Here is a 24398-nt window from a genome sequence, read left to right on the forward strand (position 1 = left end):
AGTGTTTTTGAATGAAGGTTATTATTAAAAATAAAAATGTCTTAGGTAATTCATAATTGTCTAATCTTGCTTAATTTATATGTCTTTTGAAGGCGTGATGTTTAATGGCTTATTACATTTAGCTTTTTCTTTTATTAATTTTGCGTCACACACATCATCCCCCGCATGTGCACCCAATACATATTCGCATGGCTAGTCAAAAGCGTTACTATAAAAGTTGAAATTTCACACCTCTGCTCAGAAAATTATCACTATAATTAATCTACATACACTCTGGAGAGGCATGGCAGATATAATTAGGAGGAAGTAGTAGAGGCTAGAGAGAGATTAACTATGTGTTCTTCTGGGATCAAGGCCGGAGCATTGTATTGTTTTATTGAGTGGTGAGTTGACTGGGCTTGCGCCGCCGCCACACTCTCCGGCCACCGTCGGTAGTACCTCTTCCGTTAGCTGCAGCAGAAAAAGTAAAACCTCCGAGCTTTAATTGCTCAATAGAAGCGAGAGAGAGGTTGTGGAGGAAGAGGAATTTATTTGGAAGAATGGCGGGAGCATACATGATGAGCATGGGGGAAGCACACAGACGAATACTTGATTATCTTAACCGCTTCTCCGACGCAGTCTCCACGCAAGACGGCAAATCCCTCAGCCGTCTCCTATCCATCTCCTCCGACTCTCACCACCTCCTTTCCCTCGCCGACGCACTCAACACCTTTCAGGTCCATTCACTCTGTCTGGTTTCCGACCACTTTAGCCTCTATTTGCGGTTGACTGCTTTGAGCTTCCTGATTTAAAAGCAGCTTTGCTTGTGGAATTTTGGGTTTCTTGTGAAGCGTTTTCCTAATTTCCCCGAGAATTTAGATCAGTAAATTGAGTTTTTTTTAATACAAAGCTTGGAATTAGAACGGTATTACGTAATGGAAAGATTAATTTTATGCGATGTATATAAGTGGCCAGAGATCAAGCTTGTATTATAGATGAAAAAAAAAAAAGGGCTAGTATTGCAGTTGGCAAAAAGATTGTATTTTGGAGAATGGACTTTCTTTTTTCCTTCTTTATTTTTAAAGAGAAAAAAAAAGGATTGTATTTGACATAAGAAAGGTAATTTGCTTCAAGTAAATCTTAATTACAGGTGAAGTTTTTAGGTTTTCAATTTGGTTGAAGCATTTGCTGTTTATGCGGCCCCTGTCCTCTACTTAGACATGCTCAGAATCCACACTTTTTACGACATTCACTGTGTACACACAGCTATGTATGTTTAAGCATATCTTCACCTTTCTAAACTGCACTGCACCTCCTACAGTCCCACTAGAAAGATTTGCTGATTTTGTTGTTTTTATGACTGCAGGACGCCAATAGGCTGATTAGACAGTCTGAGGAATACTCTCAGTATGCTGACATACTACTTCCTATATTTCGCGCTTTGCAAAGTTATCGTCTCAGAAACCTGGTCGAGTCCTACCAAGCTTTTGAGAAAGCTTCCAAGTATGTTGATTTCATTAACAATAATTATATGCTTATTGGGATTTGGATTAATGTTGGGATTACAGTGCTTTCATTCAGGAGTTTCGTAATTGGGATTCAGCGTGGGCTTTGGAAGCACTATATGTACTGGCCTATGAGATTAGGGTTCTTGCTGAGAAGGTAAGAGCCATGTGTATGTGATGGTCATGTTTCCCCTGTACCGCATTGTATAAGTATGTGATCTTTCAATACGATTGATATTGAGCCAGCTAATTCATGTCTTTGGAAATGTTTTTGAAAATGTAGGCTGATATAGAATTGGCTTCAAATGGGAAGACTCCAGAGAAATTGAAAGGGGCTGGTTCACTCCTTATGAAAGTTTTTAGCACTCTTGCTGGAAAAGGTCCCAAGCGTGTTGGTGCTCTATATGTGACCTGCCAACTTTTCAAAACTTATTTCAAGCTTGGTACTGTTCATTTATGCCGTAGCGTCATAAGAAGCATTGAGACAGCTCGAATTTTTGATTTTGAAGAATTTCCTGTTCGGGATAAGGTCACCTACATGTATTACACAGGCCGTTTAGAGGTGTACAATGAAAACTTTCCAGCGGCTGATCATAAGTTATCATATGCTTTATCGCATTGTGATGCTCGGAAGGAAGCAAATATAAGGTCTAAGTCTGAACTTTTTCTTCTTTTCTTCTGAATGACAGATTACCTCCCATCATTTGTTTCTGCATTTTGACAAGATTCCTTAAATCTACCCAAGTATATCAGCTTGCTGCCTGATTAACTGAAGCCTACATATTTTGTTCGTGGCATAGTAATTTATTTCAACCGAGGATATTCTGTACCGTCACCTGAGAATTAGCCCAATAGGTTAACAGTAGCACTCATTTTTACTGTATAGGTAAGGCTTTTGCCAAAATTAAATTTTATATGTGTGGACAGTGGTTGAACTGTAAAGTGCATATATTCATGTTTTGTTCTGCTAAACAGTTTTGTTTCTGTTGCTTCTAGTTTAAAGGTACATTATAATGGTTGCTCCTAATTCTGGCTTAAATGAAAATGAAAAAAATTGAAGATCTATTCCAGCTGGGGTCTTGCATGATATAGTGGCTTGGAATCTGTAGGAAACTTAGAGTAGAATGAGGCAGTTTTTCAACTGCTTATGTTGAATTACATTAGTGCTTCCTGGAGAAATATAGACACGTGGAATCAAAATTAATGAGAGGTGGGGAAAGATTTAGGTTTATGGTGTAGGCACTAGGCTATACTTATGAAGAGCACATCATCAACTCTGCCAAACTGCTCCTTGTCTATGGTCACTATTCCATGTTGTTAAGGCCAGGGAGAGATGCATATCGGAGAACTGGAATAGAAGAAAGATTTTTAAATTCATAGATGATATATTGAAATTTGGAAATGAGAAAATTTCTCCAAGAGCTATTAGATGGTTGAAGCTTTGGTGTGTGCTTGGCATGTTATTTTTTCTTGGTTAACTATTTTCAAGGGTAGCTCATCGGTACTGAATTCGGTGATTGATTTTCTTGGCATGAGCTGGGTAAAAGATGAATTAGTTGAAACTTTCTTGAGAATGGAGCATTGCACTGCAGGCAGTCTTTTCTGGTGATATGGATTGAAATTAAGTAGAGGCACCTTTCAGAATAGAAGTTTTTTGGTGACAGATTAGTGACAGTAAATTGTCCTTTCCAACATGTTTGTGCACCTAATGGAAAATGCTTTGTGAAAGTTCCAGAAAAGTCTAATCCATCCCTGACATTATTGAAAATCCTTTCTGAAACATAGATTTTAAATTGTTTGTTAGGCATCTTTTAATGTTTGGTATTTGAGGGACTGCATGTCCAAGTATTTTGGTATACTGCTTGTATTGTTGCCCAAATATTTTAGCTCTAAGTTTTTCTGATATAGTAGGTTCATGGTGCTAATAGTTTTCTTAGTTGCATTGTACAGGATGATACTCAAATATCTGATACCTGTAAAGCTATCAATTGGAATTTTACCACACGCACAGCTCCTTGAGAATTATAATCTAAACGAGGTATATCCTGTGTCTGAGTCATAAATTTCCTTCCTTGGAAATCACTGAACCATGTTGATATGTTTTCTTTGTTTTTCCATAACCATGATGTGATTTCTCATCCATGGAAAGAAACTTCACTAATCAATTTTGATTGTTGAAAAAGAAATTTAATTCAACAATTTTGCTGATCTTAGAGATCATGTTCTTGTTTCAGTCATACGATTTTCTTTATTTCCTTTACAGTACAGTAACATTGTGCTTGCACTGAAAAGAGGTGATCTTCGACTTCTTCGACATGCCCTCCAGGAGCATGAAGACAGGTATGTTCAATTTACTGTTATGTGATCAGTAACCAGGTGTCAACATGTTTAACAGTGAGTAATAAAATTGAGCACTCTTATCTCTCCAGATTCTTAAGGTCAGGAGTTTACCTTGTCTTAGAGAAGCTAGAGCTCCAAGTTTACCAGAGATTGTTGAAGAAGATGTGAGTAGTAGTAAATACAACTGTTTTCTATGATTTATAGAGATTGTCAAATAGTAATTGCACTTGTCCTCGTGAATTCAGCCACATCATCCAAAAGCAGAAGGATCCAAACAAGGCTCACCAGATAAAGTTAGAAATTATTGTTAAAGCAATGAAATGGCTTGAGATGGACATGGATGTAGATGAGGTATTGTTGGTTTCGTTTTGTTATTACACTGGTTGTTTTCATGCTTTTTTTTTCCTTTTCTTCCAATTGATATTGTTTAGACACTTACCTGCGGGGTAACCTCATTCTTCTGTTGCATCCGGTGCAGGTGGAATGCATAATGTCCATTCTAATATATAAAAATCTTGTCAAAGGGTACTTTGCTCACAAGAGCAAAGTGGTGGTTTTAAGCAAACAAGATCCTTTCCCAAAATTAAATGGCAAGCCAGTTAGTTCCTAGAAGATTCTGCTGATACGTGCTCAAATTCATAATGGTCCATTTGTTCAGCTGCCTCTCTTCTGATCTGACTGACTTTGCGGAAGATGCGATGGTGCTTCTCAGACGGTTAAGGTCCGCTACATCTCATTGTCTGACCGAGATTGGAGTATATGGCGCCGAATAGTTTTGATTCCTAAGCTTCAGCTAAATTCCATTTTACTCTTGTAAGTGTAAAATTAATGATGTTTTTTGGGCTTGGGGAGGTACAGATTTTGATTCTTTGAAGCACGTAGAATTACTTCTGCAGCTATATTCTGCAGCTTGACTGGTTATCGGGTAGTTGCACGTTATTTTCTGCTGCTTCGAAAAGTTTTTAATGGTTCTATACTAGGCCCAAATGAAGGGTAGTTGTAAATTTGCGGCAGAGATTTGCTTATTAGTAGCTTTGTAACCAATGACCCTTAAAGATTGGCCTCCGGCGTCTTGTGCTATTTATTGTTGGCCTGGTCTGGGGGAGCCTAAGTTCTTCGGCAGGCTCGAATTATAGCCATCCTCACTAAAACTTGGACAATTCTTTGTTTAGCTGACAGATGATGCCAAATCCTGTCTTCACAGTGAGATTCAAGCCGAAATTAGAGTAGTCAGCTGGACGTACTATTATTGATGCATAAATTTGTGAAATTTCTGCATCAATCTAAATGATAAACCCAATTCATCCTGGCGTTCTATCTGTGTCACTGATGAATGCCAGCGTTATGCATGCTACTAGAGTTGGGGCAGTGGCAGGAAAGTTGTACACTGCAGGGCAAGCTTATCCGGTGGACAGCAGCTCAAGCAGTTAACACACGGTCACAGTTTCGAGTTCTCAGCATGAATCTGAGGCGAGAGCCTGGAATATGCACTAAATGCAGCAGCTGGTCGAACTCTTGCGGAGTTTCAAGAAGCAAACCAGCTTTTTATAAAACTAGCTCAACCTAAATCACATCCTTTTGAACAGATCTTTCCAGCTCCAACTTCCCCTGCCCCAAATCTTCCAAAGGAACGGCGCCATCCAATAAAACCTTCTGGGGCTTGATCATTCCAAAAGAACAGTGCTAGCCGAAGGATTGTGCCGTAAAATATTTTTGGCAGCGGACACTAGAGGCAATCAGATTCTTTCCTTTGATTTCATTTCTCAGAATTTTTGTAGCAAAAGAAAGTAAAAAGATGATGTAAGATCAAGAGTCTTCCGTACTATAACCACAATTAGATAGGTGCTGAGACAAAATTGATATCAACTTTTTAACTGCGTACGGTGACCTCAGAAAACTGTTTGCAAGCGATTTGATCAATGTTCATCCCCGTGCCTTTTCAAACAATCAGTGTGATGCTGAGTGATATGTCTTCCGGAATGGAATGGATGAAATTGTTTCAACTGTCAAGCATTATTAGCAGGGAGTGAGCTTTCGATATTTGATGGCATTAGTACATTAAAGCCATCTCCAGCAGTAGATATAATCATTCCTGGAATCTGTGCATGCCAGTGAAGTTCTTTCATGTCTTTCTGGCCCTGTACAAGTTAAAAAAGTGAAGTTTAACATTTGAACAACCAACAACTATCACCCTAGGTAGCTATAAAAAAATATAACCTGATGAACAAACAGCAGCTGTTGAGGCAGATTAGCAGGGGCATCTACTCGCTCCTGAGTCTTAGCTTTAAATTCAGCCTCCTCTTCATCATCTCTTTCCAAAGCAAAGTCCCATAACCTGAACAAGATGGACAAAATAGTAGAGGTAAACAACTCACATAGACACACTTCACTTGACCACACACACACGCACAGAGGCAGCTAAAGATTTCTTACGTCAATTGGTTGTCAGATGATGAAACTGCCAAGGTAGACGCTTCATGTGGACTCCACTCAATGGATGTAATGGGATGCTTGTGATAATCAAATGTGCCCAAATTAGAATCACCTTCCTGCAAAGAGGGTGAGAGAGAGAATTCATAATCAACGACAAAGACAATCAACATGTATCATACATAAAAGCACTGACGTTTGTGAAAAATGCCATGTCGGCAGGTTATCTCCACTATTTCTTTTAGGTGCGACCTTGGGCATTTTATGTTGGACTACTAAGTTGGTAAAACTGGTCCCAAATAATACACATTCCAACTAATATATCTTAATGGTTCCAATTAATCCACATTCCAACTAATATAACTTAAATGCACTAGTAATCATCCGCATTCCATCTAAGATAACTTAACTGCACTACTAATCATACTTCTAGGAAAAAATTGTATACCACCACGTGAATGCATTAAAAATTCACTGTTCATATCTACTGTGGAGGACCATCACCATCTCCCAACTGCCCCAAGAATCATCACCCTGCCACAAGTGAGTAGTTCCATCCACCTACTAGTACTAGGAAATAGGAAAAATACTTTGATTTATGTCCCTCAATGACATTAAAATGCATATACGTGATGGAGAACCATTCCAAAGCAGCCCATTCAAAACTTCAAGCACTTCATGCTTCTAAAGTAAAATGTTTAGAATGAAAATCCATACCTTCAACATTCTTAGATCTCGAATGGTAAATTTCCCATCATCACTTCCAGAGGCCAGCATACAACTTGCAAGCCTAGTTACAATCAGATGACTACACAAGTAAACTAACTTGAAGAAAGATTATACGACATTGTCAAATGAAAAGCAATTTTAACACCTGTTCCATGAGATCACATTGACATCTGCATCATGTGCTTTTATCGACACTGCTGGAGACTTCCCTAAACGAGTATCCCATATTGCAATCTTCTGATCCACAGAGCAAGAGGCAAATACATATGGTTCTGCAGGACTCCACTGTAAAGAAATAAGTGACTTGAGTAATGTTCAACTAGAAATACAAAACAGAACTTTTACCACTTAGCAATTCATAGATCAATTTCTAACTCTTGGAGATGGAAATTCTGATTGAAAAATTTTATTGTACCTGTAAATCTTCAACACTTGCAGTATGTCCAACAAAAGGAGTGGTATCCACATTCCAAGTTGAACTGGATGTGGGCTCCCACAGATGAATACAATTCTTGCAGTCCCCTATCGCGATGAAAGAAGCATCAATTTTGGGTCGAATACAACATTTAGAGTTGCTGGCTGAATGCATGAAACAATAAACATGAAGCAGTACCTGATATAAGCCTTCCAGGGACAAGAGGACTCCAGTCTATAGCATAGCCTTCATCTTTATGCCCAAACTTGATTACAGGAGATTGATTAATTACTCCAGAACCTCCATGGCTGGTATCAGTCTCTGATTCTGCCAAAGCATTTAAATGAGAGCTGAAGTCCCAGATCTGCAAAGCCATCGGAGCATGCACAAATAAGAAATTAAAAGAACTGGATGCCTTCTAAGTATCTTAGCTTTCCAGTAACAAACACCTAAAGGCACAAAAAACCCATTTGTGAACTCACAAATTGTTTGGATGGTTCAAGTCAAATTTAGGAAAGAGTTTGATTGTCAATTCTATAATGACAAGCACTCCTGGACCCACTTTTCAGTGCCGCTAAGGTTAAATATGCGATGCCAAGGCCCTTGCATGTTCCATCAACTAAATGGAGTACTAACTTGAGTTTCAGAAAACCATAAAATTTCCCTCTAACATATCTCTTTGTTTCTATGGTATTGGAAAACTCGAGGACAGAAATTCTCTCCTACCACCTGCCAATAAGATGGTGGAGGTGCCATGGACTTTTCTAATGGTTTTGGTTCATATCTCCGACTTAAGAGGCTGCGCAACCTCACACACAGTTCAACAATACATCGAAACTCTTTTAACTTGCACACAGTTCAAATAGCATGGTATTGAAGTGGAATCCAAACTTCTGCACTTAATTGACCAAAAACTCAGGAGCAAGAAACGGACCTGGACATGACCACTATCTGACCAAGAAGCACATATATGGGGATTTTGTGTCATTGCACGTATTCTGTTAACACATCCTTCATGAAACACCTTGCGGAGCTGTTAGATTCATTGTAAGGCAGGAAAAGAGAATTATATGCTGGAAGAAAAGCTCAACAGATATCAAACTGAACAAGTTTTACATGAAAGGAAGTATGATATACCCGCAAAACAGGCGGCTCAGAACCACTGCCCTCCTCCTCATCATCCGTGTCACTGTCATCACCACTATCACTATCCATTTCCGAGCCATCAGCATTTACTTTATTCGGAACTAGATCTCGTCTCTTGCCAGAAATGTTAGATACTTTAAAAATTCCAATATAGTTCCAGGAAGCTTTCTCTGCCTATAAGAAATATGAAAAGAAAAAGAAGCAAATCAGAAGCCCACATAAAAATAAATATAAATACAAACAAAAGAGCTTGTTCAGTCAATGGTCTAAGAAACAACAAATGCAGTAATTTTCCAGTTGCAAATGCTCAAGGAAGATTAAGACAAAGAGGAACACTGTAGAATAAATTTTACAGTATCTTCCAAGGCAAAAAAATTTTTTTTTTTGATATACGGAATGATCTCTTGACTAAAAACAATTCCATAAGCCTTTTGGCTTAGCAAAAGTATCCCACCAAATTAAACACTTCATGCATGAACTCGTGAGTTTTTTGGTTAGGGTCCAATAAGACGGAATAACCCAATAAACTCACCTGAGTTCCGGCAACACAGTACACTGTATGAGGGAACTCTGTGCGCACCAATCCCAACGAGTCGTGAAGAATATCAAAACTGCTCAAAGCCAAAGAAAATAAATAAATAAACAAAACACTTTGATCCATTTCTCATCGAGCAAAACCCACAGCTCCCATTCCCACCCACTTCAATGACAATAAAAAAAGGTGCAGAAAAATAGTTCAGAGCAGACAAGCACACTGATACAGCTAATTAACAAAAATCCCACCTAGAAAATTAACTAGAAAAGAAGTGAACAGTACTCAAACTAACAATTGAGATAGAGAGAGGAAAACAGTACCTCAAACAGGGCCAGCCAACATTGAAGGCATGGAGAGAATTGTAAGCAGTAGGGTCACACTCAAGCTCTTCTCCTTCCTCCAGCTTATCCACTCCTGGCTGCCACACTTTTGTTGGCACCGACGGCGCAGAATTTGATGACGACCCATCTCCTTTTTTAGCTCCCTGATCAAGATGTTCATGTCAAAATTCAACCTTTAATTGATTTCATAACTGATTTAACATGTATAAAGGAATAAATGGATAAAAGATGGTTTTTTTTTCCTTTTTCCTCTTTTATGCTTGAGTTAAAAGAAGACGCAAAAGGGCTAGTACTAAAATTCGACCTTGTTCTTACGCTTGGCCTTCTTGGGATTCTTGAGGCTTCGAACCATTTTCAATTGCAACTAATATTCGTTTTGTTTGAGGGTGAGAGGCGGAGGAGAGGGAGTGAGAAATACGGAGTTTTATCTGAGGGAGCAGAACACTACTAGAACAGAATATGCACACCACTTTAGGGGTTTAGGGCTTTAGAATCGTGCGTGGAGCGGCGGACAAAGGTAGAAGGCGGGGTCGGTCCAGACGGGGCTCCAGTTTATTTTTTTCAGTTTGTATAGATGATGTTATTTATGGGGAGTTGTACTGTACCGTTTTTGGTACATTACCGATGGCTATCAATTTACAGTTGAATGTACAAAAAAAAGAGATATCAGCTCTTAAATTATTTTAAAAATTTAAATTATTGAATAATATAATAAGAATTTATTGAATTGCAATTATAAGTATCATTCAAAAGGGATGGTGGAACTTGCTGTTATTTATATTTTGCGAAAGTTATATCTATAAATCCTTTACTTGGAATTCCTTATGTGCAAGATTTCATTTTTTGCTATGAAGGCAATATTAGGGTCTCAAAAAGTTAAAAATGGTTAATACCAAAGTTAAAAATTCACATGCAGCATTCAAGATTTAGTAAACTTTAAATCAAAATTCGTACGTACTAGCGTATGTATATGGGATAGGAAATAATTGATATCGCTAATTCTTTTGAAAACATAAATTATTATTGGCAACATCATCATTTTAAAATCCTAGAAACTTTTACACAAGTTGGTTCTCCGTTTAATAGACTTCTTATTTAGAATGGATGCTATTCCAGTGAGAAATAAGGAAAAAAAAAACCATTTAGTTGATTTATAGAACAGAATTGTCCGTATTTCTCATGGGTTGGATAACAATCGGATATAATGAACCTCAGAACTACCAATGTAAGGCGTCCATAGCTTGAATTTGTTGCAAATTTGGGTGGATGGATACAAAATTTTAGCAGTGCACAAGTTCTGGAAATTTTTTTTTTTTTTTGGAAATAACTCCAGAAACTAAACTTCGTTTTCTTAGTCAATCATCCCTTGGAAGTTTTATTTTTCTCTCATTTGAAGTTCGAAGATACAAGCCGTGGAAGTTGGAAGAAGCACATTATTCCTCTGCTCCTTCCGGATTGTCTGGTGAAGACTGGTTAATTCTGAACCTTGCTGTGCTTCTGGCCTCTTGGAAGAAAGGATATCAGACATTTCAAGCTTAGTGTGCAGAAGCCAAAGTTGCTTCCCCAGTCTGCAATTAATGTCTAAACTTCATTCAGCTTTGATGCCAATGTATTTAAGATGGAAACGTGAAGCAGGGACATAAAAATGTCTTGCATGTATAAGCTATGTGGACGTCTCTCAGACTATCTACCCGTATACTAATCAAGAAAAGGACTCCAGAATCTGCAAAAGACATAGGCAACACGTAGGGCGACGAATGCTTCTGAGATCCAACCCCCTTTGCTTTTGTCTGCGACTAGAGAGCCCAGTAAAAGTTAGTATGATCTATGACGATAGGCAATTAGCAAGTCAGTTTTATATCCAACTCTTTGGTCTGCTGTCAGTCTACTTGTTCTGCTGTAGTTGTATGTTCATCCATGTACTCTGATCTTGTGAAGAAAGGATCATTTGTGTCTCTTTTGCTCTTTCTGACAAAAAGGAACAAAATCATTTAGATAGCAGAAAGATTAAAAGAGTTGTAAAAATTGGACAAAGCAATCTTTTCTTTTAAATTACTTTAGCTGGACAAAGCGTATTGGATGGACAGTATACAAGAAGCCTGGAATTCGCCCGACTATACACGTTAATCACTAACAGGCCAAGCATTCTGTTTTGGTTATACACTTCAACAAAGAAAATTCTCCAAACATGTGATGACGCGTGCATGTGTTAATGGTGGTAAGCATTACAAGACGGAAATAAAAGAACCTATCTTTCAATTTTGTGCTCTGCACAAGAAAATCTTTTCAAAAAAGTGGTGATGATGCACTTTCTTCTTCTTCTTCTTCTTCTTTTTTTAATGCACTTTCTTCTTCATCGGGGTTTCGTATCAACAATTCGAGAAGTGCGAAGTAAAAAACAACAAAAGCGAATCTGATCTCATCTCAAACATAAGCTGCTGACAAACCTGGGCTCTCGTTGTCTAGTAAAGAAAACAAGTATTCCAAAGCCCACGATGATTGCAATCTTTATCACCTGAGAAGAAGAACAATTATAAAAATTAGCTCCAGTTATCTTGCTCTTCTGCGAGTATGTGCAGCATTAAGTAATATCACCATGTTCTGGAGTGTCAGATCAAAATCCATAAGGTATTGATAGTGTATGTTGCACCATGCAAAGGACTGGATCAAGAAGTACTTCAGAAAGATAAACTTCTACAAGAATCATGATTATGCTCACAAAAGCAGTCATAAGACGAACATTTTCCAATTAAATGTATCAGGTGCACTGCCGAAAGAACCATGCTAGTTGACTACGTACATATGGAAAGAATCATATAACTTAATTAACCTGTCCAACAAGTCCACCAGAGGCATCATTTGAGGAGCTCTCCGACCTTGATATTCTAGGACTCTGAGATTCTTTCTCACGCTTTTTCATCTCATAGTCAGATCCATGCTGCAAAATTGCTAAAACTAATTACCTTCAAATAACAATCCACAATTGATAGCTAAATTAAGCAGAAGAACTGTACGTGTGGCCTGTGTGATCTGAGTTTGATCAATACTCCTCTATTACATGGAATGAAATTTGTAAAGCTGAATTTTTAATCAACTCTATTGGGGCTAACTAATTGCAATGGATATTGCTGATTACCCAATAATATATACACCAATGATCCTAAAATTGAGGTTATCAAGTAGGTATGAATAACTGAAAGGGTAAAACAGTATGTGTGCTATCCAAAGAATGTTACTGCAACTTCAGAAAAAACAATAAAAGTCAGATACCTTCCTAGTATCGCCAGATGAAGAGGAACTGTTCTTCTTTTGATGGAGTTTGGCTTCAGTAGCACCAGTTCCTAACAAATTCATTACTCTCTTACCTGCAGTTGTGATACACAAGTGTTTTGTGTCATTTGGGAATATCCACATGCCAGAATTTTCAGAATTAAAATTCTCCTCCTCACAATATTTTACTGATTTTGATTTCTTTATAGAAGCCACTAGAAAATCAGTTTTTGTGGAATCGGTTCTTCCTTTTCCTTCTGCATATGAAGTGGCAGAAGAGTGCTGTTTCTCAGCAGACAACCGAAATGAGAAAGCTCTTTCAGAATGGTCAGTATGCATTCTACCAGATGTACTAGCTTTTTCAGTAGTTGACGATCTCTCCAACTGTGCACATGATTCCGTCCATTCAATTGTGCTCATTTCTTTTTCTACTGGTCTAATGTTTGCCACTAATTCACGCTCTGATGTCTCTATCACCTTACTCCATATGTTGCTAACAGAACATTTGCCAGATCCAAAAGGCTCTTCCCTTTCATCAGAAGTAGCCAGGGTCGGTTTCATGTCCCCTGCAACAAATGGATTATTGTTCCTTCCTGAACTTGTTTCTGTTGGTTCAGTGACATCCTTTGGGCCACAGTCCTTCAAATGACCTCCCTTCCCAACTTTTTTCGGTTCAGATCTGACAGTTGGTGCTTTTACAGATGATTTCACATCCTGCTGGAATCCAGGTGGACCACATCTTGAATTTTTGTATGAACAAAAAATACATATACAACTTGAAAAATCAAATGCAGCAACATGCTAGTGCTAAAAAGTCTTGAAGTACCTTAGGTAGACTACTTTCAAAAGCACTAACTAACTTTCTCACATTGCTAGGTGTTTTCTCCAATGGACCTCGTTGCGGAGATTTACCGACATCATCATCTTCCAGCCTAATAGAAGCCGAACTGCTCTTTTTAAAAAAATCTAATTCAGTGTTTATGGAATCAGATGACTGTTCTTTTCCAAAAACCAGATTTACATCAACTTTAGGCACTGATGGCTGAGTGTCAGGCTCCTCTTCAGATGCAATCTGGTGAGCTTCAGTTCCATGAATCTTAGGAGCAGTGAATGTCCCTGCTCTTTTATCCATAGCCTTCTAAAAGAGGCGGCTTGACTGTTAGGAAATCTAACTGATTTAAAAATATTTTTGCCCGGAAACAACAAAGTTTATCAAGCAACAGTTTTGATCCTTAACTGGGTTTACTTGGAGGAGGTTTACTTCTTCCCTTTGATAATTAGATTGTAAACCAGCAGGGGAAACATCAGTATTTGGCAATAGACTGGCTAGCACTGTAACATTATTAAGGGTCACAACTCTGGGAACATTTCTTGTTTGTGATTCTTCAGAAGGCATAGCAGTCATATCATCAACAAAATTCTCTTCAAAAGAGGTAGAAGCAGTTACACATACAGGCAATGTTGTAAATGTTCTTTTATTTTCTTTTGCTGCCAAAAATTTGTCTGTCCTATTATATATTCTTAACTCCTAGTCAGAACTAACCTGAGACCTGCTGCTCGGCCTGGGGGGGCAAAGTGACAGAACCACCAACTGAAGTTGCAATTTCTGGATTTTCATTGCTAATGTAGGAGAAACTCTCTTGTTTCTTTTTCACTGCTGCTTCTCTCTGCAAAAGGGCTCGTGCACATGTAATTGTTAAATATATCTATCATTAGCTGCTGGAAGCAAGCAGAATTTAGCTTAATTTTAGCTACTAAGTTGCGATATATAACCAAATTCTATCGCCATTTATCTATCTTACGTTTTGACATACAGATTTTAACTGACTCTTCTACAGAAATGCCGTCTTGGAAGCCTTTTAACTTCCCAAAAGGCAATGCAGCTCTATCTCAGACGATATGGTATCTAAATAATTCTGCATTCAGTAAGTAGAAAGGAAGGGCAAGAAATGTGCTTTGCGGTCAAGGTGGATTTGGGAAAGAATTGTGACAGGCTCTGTTGATATTTCATACTCTGACTATCATAGAGGCCTTTTAACAGTTATCAGTCTTATGGCCTTTCATTTATTAATTGAAGCAATGAAATGCACAGCATCATTCATGTAGCAAGCCTGGTTTCAGATTGTAATCAAATGATTACAAGTCAAACAAAAGCATGGGTAGACAGTACCTTTAAGCGGATGCGATTTCGCTCTTCTTGATTGAGAACAAACTGTAACTTCAAGTGCACATGCCCACCTCCATCAAGAGGAAAATTTTCATCCCAAGAAACCTTTTCAACAATCGACATTGTCTGAATGCCTGCCATGAACCCTTATCAGGCTCCGTGTGACTAAAATGATAAACCAGTAGGTAATATCTTTAAGTGATTTGGGTATGTGTTAAACCTGTGAGAGCTATTTCATTTCCCTCAGCATCCAGAAGCCTAACAACCAAATTGTCGTGAAGAGTTGTCAATGGGCTGCATAATGTTAAGTACATTAAGAGTCTTATCTTCCCTTGAGTTAATAAATTAAGAGGAACATCAATACAAAATAAAACTTCAAGTAGGGTTCATTACAATAAGAAGTCCCCTGTATCTGAAGTTTGATACTCTCTTTTCCCCAGGGAAACTGCATCACAATAGATATTCATCAATACATTCTCTCCAGTGTAACTATATAAGTAAGGGTGCTGAGGTCTTGCACCTTCTAACAATCCACGAAACCTTAAAAGGGAAGGAGGAGAGTTGACTACTTACGCTTCAAGCATGTTGAAGGAAGGCCCTTGAATTCCAAAACTGTGGTGCATCAGTAGAAATAGGTGTACTTGAGAAAAGTTTTAAAAACTTTCGTTCTGAAATATAACAATAAAGGGAGGGAGTCTCTCAATACCTGAAACTTGGACAGTTCCTGGCATCAGAAATGGAAATCTGGAATGGAAGTTGACCAGATGAGCTAAAACGAAGAAGAAAGTTGAGGGATTATTATTTTTGCGGCAAAAGATTCCAGTTTAAAATTCGAGAGTTTCAAGTCAATTGCAATCCGTATGAAATGCTGGAGACTCCTAGGACAGTTATGAATTCCTGGGCAGAAATGGAATGCGGATTTCAGATTGGATGAAATAATGGAAGCTCGCAGATGCAGATGTGGTTGGACTGGAGGAAAGGAAAAATTCATGCTGGGGTCCAGTTTTTTTCCCTGCTGCTTATTAACCACCTCAAAAGGCAGAACGCCAAATTTGTACTTCTGTCTCTACTCTCTCCTCCGCCTCAGCTTTGGCTTTTTCGCGAAATCGTCAACTAATTGTTGTCAGGAAACTAATTCAGTAGTATGAGATTATCAGATTATTGTTGGTGCAAGAAATGGAACGAACTGATTTCTGACTCTGTCATTAGGCCAATGTAATTCAGCTGGATGCATGGATTGATTAGAGGTTTAGAAACTTTTAAGCACACATAATCGTTCCACGTGGGAAGTTAAAGAGCCCAATGTTTACTACAAATGAAATTGGCGGACGTTCTGCGAACTCCAATAAATGCAGAAACCATCATAGCACTAGAAGTCCATATCATCATGAATGCCCAAAAATTTGATCGCATTATTGCCTAAGGAATATGGACCTGCGGAACACAGGCCCGTAGGCAAGATTACTTCGGGCATGCCCCAGCTTTGAACATGGCCCAAGCGCGCAAAGGTTCTGTTTCGTGGGAGTTTCCCAGAACAAGTTGCTCGGGAAGGAAGCCAACTTGAATGGCATTATGATTGAAATTATGCATGGCTGGCTAGCTTTGTAGATTATTGCTGAGAAGGATGATATTACCCAAATTAAGAGAAACAAAAATCAAATATGCAGTTAAAGCATTCTTAGGAAAAAGCAAAACCACTCAAGTACTGAATCCGCCAATATCAACTATTGAATCCACCACAAAGAGCAAAACCACTCAAGCACTCATCTTTGCTTTCCCTGTCAAGTGTTTCTCCTCTACAACAAAACTCAAAAACTAGGATATTAGTCGTGGTGGCTAGTGTCAGCTCCTTTCCATTAACTATCAAACTGGTAGTTGACAGCAACAATGTACACGAAGAGTGAGTACTTTTGCTTCAATCAAGGATGAGCCAAATCATACCCGTCTTGAGAATAGGTCAGTACATCATTAACCAATACACTTCAGATACTTGGGATGGATTCCTTTTGAATGAACTGCTTCAGAATAGCTTTCTCTTCATCAATACGCTGCTTCTCTTTACGATTCTGGGGTTTCACCTTTCTTTTCTCTTCAAGTACCCACTTGAATAGCTCACGTTGTTGGTCTTCTGGGACAGGCTTTTGCACCTTCACAGGCACTTCAGGGGAAGGAATAAAGGGAGGTTCCTCATGCACTGGACTGGTTGTCTCAACTGGAGGAGGGGGTACAGCTTCTACAGCTTTGCTGCTCTCTGCATTGATCTGTTTCTTTTTTGGCATGATGAACAGATAGGCTGCAAAAACACCCATTGAAGATTAGCAATTGGCTGGAGATATCAAAATTTGAGGGCTTTCTGTGTGACAGAAATAAGAAGTTAATTCAATATGTTCTAACGTAAATGATCTCAAGTTGGAAAACTAATTACCATTCAAGAAGCAAGAAATATCAATTCTCATCCTTTTTTCTCCACATCAAAACTCATACATCAAAGATGCCCCAAAACTAGCATGCTGCATTTCAAATTGTTGCAAGTTTTGAATTTATATGCATCAGAGCCTCGAAGGTCCCACGTTAACCAAATGTAAACACTGTATCTTTAAGTATTACAGGTAGCAAGAAGGATATTGCACAGAGAAAGTTTTAAGAAGTAATTGATCAGGCCTTCTGATCCCGCCACAGGCTGAGACGGCAGCCAATTCCATGGGCAGTGTGCCTGGACATAGCCCTACAGGTCTGTTTATGGCCTTTACAGAATAAATATTTGTCAACAATACTTGCAGTAAGTTGACAAGCATCTGTCCACGTACAGACAAACTATCCCACATATGCTTGGTAAGTAAATAGCAAAATTCTGGATTTTGAAATGGTCGTAAGACATCTCTCTTTTCAAGGTTTTAGATTAGTTTACCAGTATCCTCTTAGCTATTCTTACTTCCTCACCTCAACAGCAAGATGACATAAAAAGCAAAAAGATTGAAAAACTTTAGTATTGAACAAAAAGTATCAACGCAAACAACTTAGACTAGGATTTGATTCCCATTGAGAAAGATCTCATCCCCGAATAAGTCAAACTATTCTTATACCAATGGTTTTGATCAAGGCAACAGAAAATTTTGATCTCAGCATAGATGGTGGGGTTCTATAGTTAAACAGCCCACATACTCACGTATAAGAGCCAAGCAAGCGCGTTGATTGTAACAATAACTGATCCACTCGGCTATTTGTCAAACCTAAATACTTTCTTATCCATTTACCTACAAACATAAAAAATAGTAGCCTGTTCATGTTGTTGACTACAAATGCATAAGAGACAAAAGGGGTATAGCCAAATGAAAATCAATAGCTAGTCAAGATTTTATGTCATATATTTTGGCTGACATGGTTAATTAGCCCACTTCAAGAAAAAGAGATTCCCTGCCTCAGTCTGCAGGCAAAATACTTCGCTGAGTCCCCTGAAAACCAAATCTAAAAGTTCACAGTATTTAAGTCCATATCGCAGGTTCATCAACAGCAGGCAAAAGGAAATAATGACTACAACATCTTACTACACGTATGGAAAAAAAACCTTCCATCTAATTCCTGAAAAAAAATCAAAACCAGCCATACACTGCCCTGATCATTCAACATTTAAGTGTCAGCACAATGTGACGTCCTATCATTAAATCAAACAGAACATAGGCAACCATTCCCCCAGTGCCAATATCCCCACCTCCCTTTCCTCCAACCTTCTGGGGCCAAAAGGGACATGCCTCAAACCCCATTTCAAACGATCACCGCCAAGCACACTATCCTGAACAAAATGCATGGACGTATAAAAATGCAATATTGTCAAGAAGGACGAGGAACCCAAGTAAAACAGCAACTCAAGAATGCGGGGAAAAAAAATGAAGAAGCTGGGCTTCAATCGTTCAACACAGAGCATCTTCATAAATCCCCGCAATCACCATTTCACAGAGCAAATTCAGCAGTAATGTAGACGTGCATTTATAATGCAAGCACGTACAGAAATAAGTAGCGCGAGCGCAAGAAAGAAGGATAGTAGTATTGGAGTTGTTTTTTGGGGGGGTGGGTGCTGACCTCCAAGAACAAAGTTGGAAATTAAAGCAGCACGCCAATAGAGTTTCATGCGTCTGATTTTTTGGTCAGTGGGAAGCTGAGGTGCTGACCACGCCGCCGAACTTGGATTACTATTGGAACCACCACCCTCCATCTCTTTCGTTTTCGGCCTTTCTCCGCCTCTTCTAGCTCTGAATCAATCGATCAGACTGTTGTTTTGGGCCCCAACAGTCCTAAATAGTTTAGTTCTTCAGCTTTCACGTTTCAATTCAACGGGCATCGACGGATCTGAGGCCCGTTAGGTTAGGAACTGGTGCTCCGCGCTTCCGTGCCACGTTCATGCACTGCTTATAGAATTTTATTTTGGTGTACAATCACCCAAAATAATAAGTATATCACTAGTATTTTGGGTTAGTTCAAATAAATCCCCACAAAAAAAAAATAAAAAAAATTGCCTCCCTCACATCGCCTCTGGTGAAAATCTAATCGAATCAATTCACCCCCCCCCCCTTTGTGCTTGTGCTATTCCAAATTTGTCAATTAGGTATAATTAGGTCGAACAACCCAATTTTGGGCTGAATTTTGGCATGCTCAATGCATATGCATTTGTGAATTGACCAAAATTTCCTCCCTATGCTATGGAGGGTTAACGTCCCTGTACAACAAAATTAGATTGCCCGACCCAATTACACACGATTAGAAAATTATAATAGCACAAGGGGTAATGTGGGGAAAAAAAAATTTTTGAGGGGGTTTATTAGAATTAACCCTTATTTTGCTTTTAGAATGACATTATATTATTATTCTCTTAGTATCTAGATTAGTATATTTTTAATATATTTTTAGGATTAATCTTCTATACACTGACAATGTATACACTTTCATCATTAGATATATTACACATAATCCGAATTTGAATTTGAAACTCAAATTTTGAATATGTATCGTATATCCAACCGTGATAGTATATACACCGTCAGTGTATATAAGATTTACTCATATTTTTATATCTACTTTTTTAGCATCTAGAGTTGATATGCAACAACAACAAAAAAATGTAACAAAAATTGATATGCTTTTGATTGTGCATCAACAAGTGCTGAACCAACGATATATTCAATTTTGAGCAATTTAAATCTTTCCTTGTTGTTTCTTTTGCTTTTCCATTTTTCTCTTTTTTTCCCTAAATAATTTCAAATTTTCCGTTTACACTATAAAGACGATGCATTTTTTGGGAAAAATCTTTAGTAGCTTAATTGTATAATATAGATTATTCATGTAACCAGTTTAATAAAACGTTTCCTCGTACAAACTAGTGTAGGATGAGTAATAATAATAGGTGTTACATTCGGCCAAACCAAAGGAAAAAAAAAAGGTTATCTTCTTGCTACCTAGGAAATTACTGGCCCAAGAATTAATTTGCTCACTTGGTGGAATTTTGAATCACTGCTATGTATATTGAACAATATCAATATATTCTCATATTTAGGAACAAGGACTACTGTCCAATGATGAGGTCGATTAAATGAGTCGAATGGCGGAACTCTACAGTTTGCACTTCAACCGTTGTTCCTGGGAAACAATTTGATACATACTAGCATAAATTTCTATCCTTAACTAACTTCTGCCAAATTGGACGTTGCAGACTTTGCTGTTATAAGAGCGTTAATTTGAGCTGACAATGCTCATCAATTTCCTGTCAAATCCAAGATATTTAGGCAGTATAATTGAAGTGGAAGAAAGCTCTTAAAAGAACCTAATCAAATACCCTCTCTCAGATCTCCTATCACATGAAGTTGAACTGATCTACAGAACAACTTTGTTTATCCCTTTTTTTTTTTTTGGGTAGAACAAAACAAAGCTGTTCATAAAAACGTGTTTCCGACATGTACATGCACGGGATCGAGGGAGTCAGGAGACATGGAGGGCCTAATTGTTTCACCGGGAGGACCCTTGATCGCAAAACTACAATCCTCCCGTATTAGGCATTAGCTAGAGTGCTAGACTTCTCATGGCTCCAAAAGCTGCTGCAAAATTGTGAATCATCGTTATCAACCATATGGCTTTCCTCTCCTGCAGAACTCAGCCCCACCCCCGGCCCCCAAAAAAAAAAAAAAAAAAAAAGAAGGGATTCTTTTGGAAGGCCTTGAATGATCACAATAATGATTGAACGAGCCAGTCTAAAAAGTGAATGGTTTTTGTTTTACATTTTTCTCCCATGTCAACTCATGATCTGTGAAGTCTAGAGCTTTCTTCTATGTCAGCCCCACGATGCTCTAAGTATACTCCCGACTGCCATGTACATTCTCTATGGGATTGCAAGTTTTAAACATTTTAACTGCTCATGAGGTTGAGCTTCCTAAAAACTCTACATCAGTATTAACAAGTAGAGTAACTAAAAAGATTCCAACGCTTACTTCTGTTAGGAATAGAAGGTCTTGTTTACTTTTTACATGTAAGGTACGCTTGAATATCATCAAATGAAAGACAAAAGAATTGGTATAAAATTAGTGAACTTAAAGAAACTAAACTATGACAGAAGAGGATATTTGAAAAAAAAAAAAAGAAAAAAGTAGAGGCAACCGTATGAGTAAGCTAGAATAAAGAAAGTGAAACTATCTCTGGATGATCCAAAATATACTTCATTAAAATTGGTAGCACACGTAGATAGATCAAGAACAGGATATCCACATTTTGGTTATCAACCTGTTCAAATCTATCATAAAGGATAAGAAAATAAATCATCACACAAATTTATTTTCGTCCTTAAAATTGATTATGAGTAGCTAGATATTATTTGCAAGCCAGCTAGATAGGTTACTCTCTCTCATTCTCCTACTGATCTAACTCTAATCACTATCACACGTTCATGCTTTTGATCCAATGGCATTGAGCAAATAAAACAAGAAACAATTAAACCTAGGCAACGTATGGGGACTTAAGGCAATAGTTTATAGGACCACCCCACTGATCAAATTCAGCTAACCATGAACCAGACCACAAGATAGAGCCATTAGCAGGATTGCAGCTTCTTTCTCATCTTGCGGAAACACGCGATGAAAGGCTAAATTCTTACTCAAATTGAATAAGAAGTCCTCGAAACCACTCTTCTTTTGTACTGCATGAAGATTTTGAGACGACTCAGCAGAAGTATTGAGTTTGCACCGCTTCTTGAACTGACCGTTGCTCTTTAACTTGTCTTTGTTTTGCACCTTGACCTTCAGTGGTGCTGTAGTGTCATATGTTGGAGGGGAAGTGCCGTTTGCGGCAGCCGCAGCGGCAGCCATGGCCCTTCTTGCCTTCCTTTGCCTGATCCCACATGCGTTGCAAAGCGACTGAAACAGTGGATGAAACTCAGATTAATTAGAGGAGTGGAAGCAAAAATTGAGACCAAACACCGCCAGGAGCAAAAGACTCCTAACCACTGGTGTGTGTTTGGTTCTCATATTATCGTCTGATTATCATGTAACTAAACGAGATCATGCGAAGTTTAATGAACAAAGATCATACCTTAGGGCCTTTTGGACCACTTCTCCAAAGTGGGGTCTTGGTTGTGTTACAATCAGCGCAAACCCTAATTGGAGTGTTGCTGATGTTTGAGGAACTGTTGCTGCTGAAATGATCAGCTTCAGGAGAAGCTGAAGTTGGCTGCTTCTGATGATCCTCAAATTTCATGGCGGTGGTGGTGCTGCTCGTTATCTCCTTCAGGTCAGGCTTGTTCATCTTCTGCATCAACTTCACCTTTGAAGACACCCACTTATTATTAACTGGATTGATCTCCTCATGATAATCAGCTTGGTTTCCATTAGTATTATTCTTCCGCAGAGATATCTTTGAGCCTTTGTTAGCCTTCTTCTCTGGATCCTGTGATCCAGTGTATGGAGCATGATTTTCAACCTGAGAGATCAAAGCAAATTATTTTTGTTTCCGGTCAGAAAACATAAAAACAAAATAACTGGAGAGTGAAATAAGAAGAGTAAAGAAGCGATCGTTGCGATCACTGAAGCACGGATTCCTTGTACTGCATGGATGTACCTGTTGTTGGTACCGCTGCTGGTGCATTTGAGCATGATAATCTTCAGTTTGATCCTGAGCTATACTGCGGAAACCAGAAGAAGAAACGGAAGATGACGAGGCCGTTTGGTAATTTGGAAAGAAGAGCTGAGGACGATCGTGTTCATCATGATCTTGAATGGGATCGCGAACAGAAAAAGGAGATGGTGATGCTGAGGTAAGGTAGTTTGGAATCATGGGGAAGAGACAAGGACAAAGAATTTCGAGTTTTCTTGTTTCTGCTTCAGGGGGGGTGGGGAAAGAAAGAAGGTTTGAGAGTGGCGGTGGGGTGTGGAACTTGCTATATATGCCAGGGAAATGTGATCAGCCTAATGAGATACTATGGCCAAAGGGATCGATCTAAAAGGGCCTAATGAGAAGAGTTGGAAAAGGGTTTTAAAGGGGCGGGGTACGGAAATGAGAATGAATGAGCTGCAAAGATGGGGCTGTGGGTGGCCTAGACATTCACGTGACTTCATGACAACCAAACAAACAGGTTAAGAGGACAAACTTAAAGGAGAAGAGCAGAATGCTACCACACGACCATTTGACAGAACCCTATCTTCAAAAGTTGCCATCCATCGGATTAAATCTTAGTTTGAAATTGATGCAAAATATATATATATATATATATATATATATATTATGTACTAGTGGAGAAGGTATATAGTATCTTAGCCACACATAACCTTCAGCATCACGCGTCTCCCCTTCACATCGGTTCCTCTAATTTTTCTTAAATTCATTACCTATAAGTTGTTCCTCCACATTTTTTCTTTTTTATCATTCGACATTTATCTACCCTATTCTTACTCTAATCCAATTTAGGAAAAAAGTCAACTATACCTATAAGGGAGCCAATTTAGAGGGACTGAACTACTATCGAACTAGACGGATATACTACCCACCCATATAGATTTGAGGAAATCACCGGTCCAAGTTGTTCCTCCACTTGGATATCCAGAAATGTTAAAAGTCTAAATTACGTTAATGGCATTGAGATTGTGGGATCGATGTCATGTTGCACACTATAGAATACAACGACCTTTTGCTTTTGACTTGTAAGCCATGAAAATAGGATTGGACATGGTTATAACGACAATGACCAACCGTGCTAACCCTTGCATTTAAATCAAATTCTGCGATTCTTGAGTGTAAAGATCAAATTCACCTCCTTACATAGATGTGTGTGCTGGTTTAGACAAATTACAAGATCATCCATATTAAACGGCATTCTTAGATATGTCTAAGTGCAAAGAAAAACGATCCAAAATTAGCCCTTGCAGCAAAAACCAACCCTTAAATTCTCTAGTGCAAAGTGAGAAGGGTGAAGCCTCTCCTTTTCCAAAGTGTAGATGTATGCACGAAAATGAAGGCAGCATGTTCTCATGACCCAAGATCTGTAGATGGTGCCCACATTATCAATAAATCT

At 38.5% G+C, this 24398-nt stretch overlaps 5 protein-coding genes across 6 annotated transcripts; 1 reads left to right on the forward strand and 4 right to left on the reverse strand.

Moving 5' to 3' along the window:
• The first annotated feature begins 237 nt into the window (after window positions 1–237).
• On the forward strand, window positions 238–4883 carry LOC113774558 (enhanced ethylene response protein 5). Its single transcript, XM_027319101.1, has 9 exons — window positions 238–716; window positions 1346–1482; window positions 1548–1641; window positions 1768–2132; window positions 3435–3522; window positions 3748–3824; window positions 3914–3988; window positions 4070–4175; window positions 4303–4883. Exons 1-9 carry the CDS (start codon window positions 540–542, stop codon window positions 4432–4434), a joined length of 1251 nt encoding a protein of 416 aa, XP_027174902.1. The 5' UTR covers window positions 238–539; the 3' UTR covers window positions 4435–4883.
• Window positions 4884–5551: 668 nt separating this feature from the next.
• Window positions 5552–9955, reverse strand: LOC113774557 (glutamate-rich WD repeat-containing protein 1). Its single transcript, XM_027319100.1, has 12 exons — window positions 9725–9955; window positions 9400–9563; window positions 9077–9155; window positions 8536–8718; window positions 8333–8431; window positions 7597–7762; window positions 7399–7505; window positions 7129–7268; window positions 6972–7044; window positions 6258–6373; window positions 6042–6159; window positions 5552–5962 (listed from the first exon to the last, which is right to left on the reverse strand). Exons 1-12 carry the CDS (start codon window positions 9770–9772, stop codon window positions 5831–5833), a joined length of 1425 nt encoding a protein of 474 aa, XP_027174901.1. The 5' UTR covers window positions 9773–9955; the 3' UTR covers window positions 5552–5830.
• Window positions 9956–10955: 1000 nt separating this feature from the next.
• LOC113775204 lies at window positions 10956–15939 on the reverse strand. Of its 2 annotated transcripts, none has more exons than XM_027319979.1 (12): window positions 15564–15939; window positions 15431–15469; window positions 15251–15302; window positions 15078–15151; window positions 14861–14991; window positions 14234–14357; window positions 13928–14022; window positions 13517–13828; window positions 12691–13404; window positions 12251–12358; window positions 11868–11935; window positions 10956–11388 (listed from the first exon to the last, which is right to left on the reverse strand). In XM_027319979.1, the coding sequence occupies exons 1-12, from the start codon at window positions 15586–15588 to the stop codon at window positions 11301–11303; spliced, it is 1830 nt and encodes a 609-aa protein (XP_027175780.1). In that variant the 5' UTR covers window positions 15589–15939; the 3' UTR covers window positions 10956–11300. The 2 variants fall into 2 exon arrangements, with proteins under 2 accessions (XP_027175780.1, XP_027175779.1); XM_027319978.1 differs by having other exon boundaries at window positions 12691–13407.
• Window positions 15940–16510: 571 nt separating this feature from the next.
• LOC113776007 lies at window positions 16511–19271 on the reverse strand. Its single transcript, XM_027321072.1, has 2 exons — window positions 18935–19271; window positions 16511–17150 (listed from the first exon to the last, which is right to left on the reverse strand). Exons 1-2 carry the CDS (start codon window positions 19065–19067, stop codon window positions 16840–16842), a joined length of 444 nt encoding a protein of 147 aa, XP_027176873.1. The 5' UTR covers window positions 19068–19271; the 3' UTR covers window positions 16511–16839.
• A 2243-nt stretch (window positions 19272–21514) lies between these two features.
• On the reverse strand, window positions 21515–23375 carry LOC113773370 (putative GATA transcription factor 22). The gene is made up of 3 exons (XM_027317999.1): window positions 22949–23375; window positions 22424–22810; window positions 21515–22248 (listed from the first exon to the last, which is right to left on the reverse strand). Exons 1-3 carry the CDS (start codon window positions 23162–23164, stop codon window positions 21895–21897), a joined length of 957 nt encoding a protein of 318 aa, XP_027173800.1. The 5' UTR covers window positions 23165–23375; the 3' UTR covers window positions 21515–21894.
• Between the last annotated feature and the right edge of the window lie 1023 nt (window positions 23376–24398).

The sequence above is a fragment of the Coffea eugenioides genome, chromosome 6 (genome assembly GCF_003713205.1).
Source record: "Coffea eugenioides isolate CCC68of chromosome 6, Ceug_1.0, whole genome shotgun sequence".
Taxonomy (NCBI): domain Eukaryota; kingdom Viridiplantae; phylum Streptophyta; class Magnoliopsida; order Gentianales; family Rubiaceae; genus Coffea; species Coffea eugenioides.

Coding starts and splice junctions, on each gene's coding strand:
- LOC113774558 (XM_027319101.1), top strand. CDS start 540: ATGGCGGGAGCATACATGATGAGCATGGGGGAAGCACACAGACGAATA. Junction 3,825..3,913: donor CTCCAGGAGCATGAAGACAG/GTATGTTCAATT, acceptor TTATCTCTCCAG/ATTCTTAAGGTCAGGAGTTT. Junction 4,176..4,302: donor TGGACATGGATGTAGATGAG/GTATTGTTGGTT, acceptor CATCCGGTGCAG/GTGGAATGCATAATGTCCAT.
- LOC113774557 (XM_027319100.1), bottom strand. CDS start 9,772: ATGGTTCGAAGCCTCAAGAATCCCAAGAAGGCCAAGCGTAAGAACAAG. Junction 7,506..7,596: donor CCCTGGAAGGCTTATATCAG/GTACTGCTTCAT, acceptor TCATCGCGATAG/GGGACTGCAAGAATTGTATT. Junction 7,269..7,398: donor CAAGTGTTGAAGATTTACAG/GTACAATAAAAT, acceptor ATTTCTTTACAG/TGGAGTCCTGCAGAACCATA.
- LOC113775204 (XM_027319978.1), bottom strand. CDS start 15,588: ATGCCAGGAACTGTCCAAGTTTCAG. Junction 14,992..15,077: donor AAATGAAATAGCTCTCACAG/GTTTAACACATA, acceptor GGTTCATGGCAG/GCATTCAGACAATGTCGATT. Junction 12,359..12,690: donor CATCTGGCGATACTAGGAAG/GTATCTGACTTT, acceptor GCAATTTTGCAG/CATGGATCTGACTATGAGAT.
- LOC113776007 (XM_027321072.1), bottom strand. CDS start 19,067: ATGGAGGGTGGTGGTTCCAATAGTAATCCAAGTTCGGCGGCGTGGTCA. Junction 17,151..18,934: donor TTCCAACTTTGTTCTTGGAG/GTCAGCACCCAC, acceptor GTGTTTTTGCAG/CCTATCTGTTCATCATGCCA.
- LOC113773370 (XM_027317999.1), bottom strand. CDS start 23,164: ATGATTCCAAACTACCTTACCTCAGCATCACCATCTCCTTTTTCTGTT. Junction 22,811..22,948: donor AGCAGCGGTACCAACAACAG/GTACATCCATGC, acceptor TTGATCTCTCAG/GTTGAAAATCATGCTCCATA. Junction 22,249..22,423: donor GTGGTCCAAAAGGCCCTAAG/GTATGATCTTTG, acceptor CCACTGTTTCAG/TCGCTTTGCAACGCATGTGG.